The sequence below is a fragment of the Cyprinodon variegatus genome, unplaced genomic scaffold (genome assembly GCF_000732505.1).
Source record: "Cyprinodon variegatus isolate N-32 unplaced genomic scaffold, C_variegatus-1.0 Scaffold314, whole genome shotgun sequence".
Classification (NCBI taxonomy): Eukaryota; Metazoa; Chordata; class Actinopteri; order Cyprinodontiformes; family Cyprinodontidae; genus Cyprinodon; species Cyprinodon variegatus.
Window position 1 is genome coordinate 81,747 of NW_015150767.1, and position 6,268 is coordinate 88,014.

At 37.2% G+C, this 6,268-nt stretch overlaps 1 protein-coding gene across 1 annotated transcript in view; it reads right to left on the reverse strand.

Annotated features, from left to right (window-relative positions):
• Positions 1-3,066, reverse strand: part of LOC107090877 (rhombotin-1-like) — a 22,629-nt gene extending 19,563 nt beyond the window's left edge. Inside the window, exons 1-2 of the mRNA XM_015384484.1 lie at positions 2,864-3,066; positions 1,397-1,610 (exon numbers count right to left, since the gene is read on the reverse strand). Coding sequence (XP_015239970.1) covers positions 1,397-1,610; positions 2,864-2,885 — 236 coding nt within the window. The 5' untranslated portion in view covers positions 2,886-3,066. The remainder of the gene's footprint in view (positions 1-1,396; positions 1,611-2,863) is intronic.
• Positions 3,067-6,268: the final 3,202 nt, after the last annotated feature.

Below are 6,268 nucleotides of genomic sequence, written 5' to 3' on the forward strand. Positions count from 1 at the left end.
CAATTTTTATTTTCTTTTATGTCTTGGCATCTCAATGTAATATATAAACAAATCACTTGCTGATTTGAGTGCTTGTTTGAAATAAAATTAGTTTAAAAGATATTTCTTCACTTTTCAGTCTTTCTTCTTAGAAATTCACAGAGTTCCTTGAACTCTCTTATTGTTTTGATTATTGGTCAATCCAATCAGACTTGTAAAAGAAATCGTGGTAAATAGAAACTACCATCTGAAAGCAATCATCATGGCCAATGAGGAGTTAATAACCCTTGGCCTTTTCGAGTTCAACACATTCTAGAACCATCAGTGGCATTTATTAAGAGATTTAGAGGGATGTAAGCCATGTGTGTATCTGAGTACAAAAGAAATTCAACCTTGTTTTCATTTTAATCAAATTGTATATTATATAATTTGAAGCTCAAAAAGGTTTGCGCGGATCTTTGACATCAGGTCAGTTTGCTTGTTACGTTGGTATTCACAATCTTGACAAACCTTGTAAAAACAATTAAATAAATGCAGACTTATCTGTGAAATAATGGCTCAAGTCTGAAAATTGAAAACACATCACCTTGAAAATGTCATGTTTGACGTTGACTAAAGTGTTAAACCAATTTTTGGCTTGAATGTCTTGGTTAAAATTAAATTCAGACCTGTCCTCTGGGCTAGAAAAAGTCAAATAATCAACATGTTTCTGCTAAATACAAACACAACCTTAAGCAGCACAGCAGAGATATCCATACAGGCCTCATGTCTTTCTTTACTTATCCATTTATAAAGATAGCTCTTTTTTCCCACCTTCAGTTCTTACAGAAGAAGTCATTAAAACTTAATTTCACCATCTTTGCTCTTTTGTCGTCTGCAGAACAGAACAAATCAAACAGATGAAAGGTTTCATAATTCATTTTAAGAAACAAGGGTAAGCCTAGAAAAAGTACCAACTCCAAAGTGCTGGCTTCACTCTATATTTCCTGACAATGACTCAAAACATAGTAAAAGGTCAGCAGCTTGTCTCTTCTGTTCCTGTATTCATTCTTCCAGCTGTGTAGGCTTGCTGCTGACTGTTGCATTTGGTGTCAGTTCTCCCAAACCCTTAAGCTAGTTTATGTGTTGAACAACCTCGAATGGTTGCAGCCTGATTTGTGCATAAGCCAAACAAAGCTACAGCAATGCAGCTAATGTAGGAGACCTATAAATGATAACATTTGCATAGCTGCAATGTTGTTTCAACTCTAAACAATCAGGATGCAGGCTAAATATGACTTATGGGTTGATGATCGGTCAATATTGGATGCAACAATTAGAATAATTCGGCTGCAAAAGCTAAACTTAATCTGAATCAGGGATAAAGCTGACAGCATTGTAGGAAAACTTGAACAGGAATTAACGATTTTGTTCTCACCTCAGGTAGTCTCTGCGGCAGAGGATAAGGTTTGCCCGGGTGTACAGGGTGGAGCCCACCCTGCCCAGCCGGCAGTCACAACAGGCACACTTCAGACAGTCCTCATGCCAGAACCTGTCTAACGCCTGCAGCATGAAGCGGTCCCGGATCTTCCCATTACAGCCAGCGCAGCCTCTTGGCTTCTCTCTGGACTGCAGAGGAACGACAGACACACCTGAAATGAAACAGAAAGAATTACCAAAGTTGTAATTTTATTAAGGTCCTGTTTCTAAGCAGCATGATTATACACATCGGTAACGCTATTTTTCTATTCCCCTGTTTAAACATTCCATAAAACCTGCTAAAAAAAAAAAAGATTTTCCTTCTAGTAATATAATTTTAAGGATTTTGCAAAAGCAACAAATTCATTTGCAGAAAAATGAGTATGCACAATTATTTGTATTCCTTTGATTTGATTTTTAAGTAACAGACAAGCACAAATTAGCAGCTAATTCATATTTACATTTGAAAATCTAAAGGTGGGGCATGCATAATTTTCAGCAGCCCAATTTTTTTGATTCCGCTTAATAAAGTTAACTTGACTACAAGAGCAAATGTGGAAGAATCTGTCGTTAGTATCATTATTGCTTTTAGGCTTTAAATATTTGATTCTTAAAGGACGCCTGATTTAAATCGCCATACTTCACTCTTCACTTGATCCCCATGGTGATCATGGTGGTGGTAGCATCATGGTGAGGGGAGGCTTTATTTCTGCAGGGACAGCATGAAAATTCTGAAGGAAACCCTAATAGGTAATAAACCATTCACACACACCTAAGGACAATTTAGAGGAGCCAATTAACATAAAAGTAATGTTTTTGGACTGTGGGAGGAAGCTGTGCTACCCAGAGAGAACCCAAGCCTGCACAGGGAGAACATGCTAACTCCATGTAGAAAGACCCCAGGCTGGGAATCAAACCTGGAACCTCCTTGCTGCAAGGCAGTAGTGCAGGACAACAACCCTGAGAAGCAGACATGTCAAAGCATTTCCATCTGTTACAGTGGCCTGGTCAGTGTGCAGACCTGAAAAGTGATCTAGACAGTTGTTCTCCCTGTTTCACTGAACTTCAGTTATTTGCAAAGAAGAATGAGGGGGGGATTTAAGTCTCCAGATGTGTAAAGCTGGTAGAGATCCCACCCCTTCACCTGTTGATTAATAATCCCATGCCTCACTCTTCTTTGTTTTATGCTATTTGTATTGGACAAAACAAAAACATGGAACTGCCTGTGAAATCAAAGGACTATGTAAATATAATGAACTCCAGTACATTCCAGTAAAGTTCTTCATACAAAAACAAAACTTTGGGGACATTTGAATCAACAAATAAACCAAGTGCTTTAGATTAAAAAACAAAAATACCTTTTAACTCATCTGAGGATTTAGTTATTCAACTTAAGATCACCAGTAGCCTACATCTCTATACTTACTCTCCTCCTTGTCCAGAACCATCCTCCTTCAGGGTAAAAAAAAAAAAGGGCTAAAATCCAGGAAGAACAGAAGAACTACTCTTCCTTCTCTTCTGCCTGCTTAAATAACAGCGATAATCACCACATGCAGCCTGGAAGCCTAAATGAGCACGATCAGCCTGGAGTCGCTCAAACTTCGGATCTGCTCCTCATTGTCTCCGAAGAAAGGATCGCTCAGTCTCTTTCTTCTCTGTATATATATATATATATATATAAAAAAAAAGAATTAAAAAAAGGAAAAGAAAAAATGAGCCCTTGGATGGATGACAGATGACGTTCTGGAGTATCACCTTCTCAGGAGGGGGGAGATGTCCTGAAATGTGGAGCGCTCTGCAGGCTGATGTCAGTGTTTAAGTATGTCTGTATCTGCGCTCCCTTTGCTGCTCAGAGGCTTTCTGCACAGACCGAGCCTCTGGCTCTGCAAACATACCTCCCTCCCTCCCTCCCTCTCTCTCTCTCTTCCTCCCTCTCTCCCTACATCCCCTATGCAAAAAAAGAAAGGAAAAAAAAAAACTTCCAATAGTCAAATGTTTTTTTTTTTTCAGCTCCTGTGTCCTAATTATATAAAGTCATTATGCTTAGATCTGATAGGCACCGCCCCTCCCTCTTGGAATCAATTATTCAATACACAGTGACACACACCGGGACAGCCCAGGCCTGAGATGTTTTAGAATGAGCTTATTCTACTCCAAGGACACCAATTATCTCCGGGCCGCCCTGGAGTCAAAAGCCGGGGCTCTTTACGCACAACAGATGCACAGCGGCTGCGCGTGCACGTGCGTGCACACCTATATACCTGTCCAACTTATTCATTTATGTCTTATTTTTTCGCAATAAGGTTTCAATTTCTTCTTCATACCCCCTTTCAGTCCTCTGGCTTTATATACCGAGGTTTATTTTGTTTCTATTTATGTCCAGGTGAATATATTTTATTTATTTATTTATTGCATATTGGAGATTAGAGTCTCTTTTTGTGTGTGTTTGGTTGTTTATTTATTTATTTATTTATTTTTAGGTTGACTTATTTATTGCTGTTTGTCAAAATAGTTTCAAATTATCTGAAATAAATTCACTCATTCATTCATTTAATTTGTTCCTTCTCTTTTCATATAAATAGTCTGTGATGGAAGTTTTATAAAGTTGTATGTTTTATAGATTCATCAGGAATTATGTATGGGAAAATAACAGTTTTACACATACAAGGAATTTGTTTTGGTGAAGAGCGGGGGCGGAGCTAGATGGGGGGCCAGTGGTGGCCATGGATTTAAGTCACAAGCAGTTCCTCTCCAGAACAGAGAGTGGCAGCAGCAATATTTTAAAATTTAAAGTTTTAGCAAGTTTTATATTTAAATTCTTTATATATACACAAAAAATGATAATAAAAAAAACAACAACAGTTAATTACTCACCTCAATATAATTACATTTAAAATAATAAATACAGATTCCCTGCTCTTTTCTAAGCTGGTTTTGGGGTTTTATAAGAGAGAAGAGAAAGGATTTGTGTCTGCTAGTCATCTAGGAATCTTATATGTAATGAATGTATATTTGTGAAATAAACTCCGGGCTATATTTTTTCATAAACTCATGAGACAGCTTTTTGACGCTGTCACCCATTTTCAAAGTTTACAGTGAACGCTGGAGCTTTTGAAAACAGGAATAATTTTACACATAAACATAGAAGTGTTCATGCACAGCAAGAGTGGCCAAATAGATAAGATGATCCACTATATCCTATCCACTATACCTTTAATTTGGAGAGCATGGATGAATAAATGTATACTTTTATTAATTAGAAAGGACTGTAAAAAAAATCTAGATTGTCTGCCGGTGATAAAGTGCCACAGATACACAAATATATCAGCAAACATTTATCTGGTTCAGACCACAGTTATTATCTACAGTATAAAGGAGGATTTGAAGTGATATTTGAAATATTGTGAGAGGAAAAATCTTTTACACCCATCCTGCTTCCATGGGGTTTTAGAGGGGAAGGGAGCATGGTGCTGCTTAGAAAATCAACTTTTTAATTGTTGCTCATTTTTAAGCTTTACCACCTGTAAAACTATGAGTGTTGGCTGTTTGCTTCTGGGATACAGATGTCATGGCAAGAGGGGAAGAATTTAGCTATTATTTATAGAGTTTAATTGCAAATGGTTTCAAGACCATTTTTTACAATGAAACATGAAAAGTAGTTTATTTACAAGTGGAAAGCATTTGGGGTGGACCCCAAACTAACGAGGAGTAGGCCCCTAAGCAAATTCACATCATCAGATTGTGAAATGCTCTGACAGATGGAAAAACCCCAAAGGATTTATCTCAAATCAGGTTTCAGTTGGCTGGATCAACGCTAAATGTTAAGACCAGGTCAAAAGATAAATGTGTTTGTTCTGGAAGGGTAACCATGAGAAAGCCTTCTTCCTCTAGAATTAATGAGTTAGTATGATCATGTCCTCTGGATAAATGAGAACAAATTAAAGAATCCTTTATATATGTAACATACCAGGTAGTTCTTGGCTTGATGGCGAAGAACAATATTTAAGCACCTGATACCAACCTCTAGGCACAGTGGTGCCGGGATGATGGTTTGGGCTCTTTAGTCATATGACTTGGGAACCTTACAGTCTTTGAGTAAACCATGGATTCTTCTGTTAACCAGAGCTTTTCAATATCAACTCACTCTGAACTGAAGCTTGTCCAAAAAGCTGCAGCTCCACAGATGATTGACTGAACAGTGATGGAACACTTATGTGCACCGCAAAGGTCCTCTATAAGTTTACATCTTGATTTTTTTTCAGATGTTTCTCTGAGGGGTGAAAGTTTTAGACTCTAGAGTATGGAGTGATCCAATATGTTTGTAAGCAGAAGCTGCATTTTGTAAATGGAAACTCCTAATAAAAAAGGAAACTGCTGTCATTTCAGATACTTTTTTTTTAAGATTTTATTTTTCACTTTTTCCCTTTTCAAACCTTATTTTTCAATTCTTTTTTTACAGAATTTTTCTATTTTCACCTCTTTATTCAAATTTCTTGTTTTCAGATTAGATTTTAGTAATTGCATTGTTTTGAAATTGTGTTTCATAGATCACATTTTCTACGTAACAAAATGTTGTTTCTAACACCCGGCAGACCAAAAGCAATGCATCTTCGCTCCTCACTCCACACCAATATTAGCATTAAAACAAAATATAAACCAATTTACCTCCCTGATATAGAAGACAATGTTTTTGTGACAAACTAATGAGGACTCTGCCTGCACCGCCAATGGCTTCTATGTTCTTTCAGATTTTTTTTTACTTAGAAGAATGTTGTGTTTTTAAAAAAGTCAACAGGGAAACATATCGGTATCAGTTATCAGCCCATTGAGT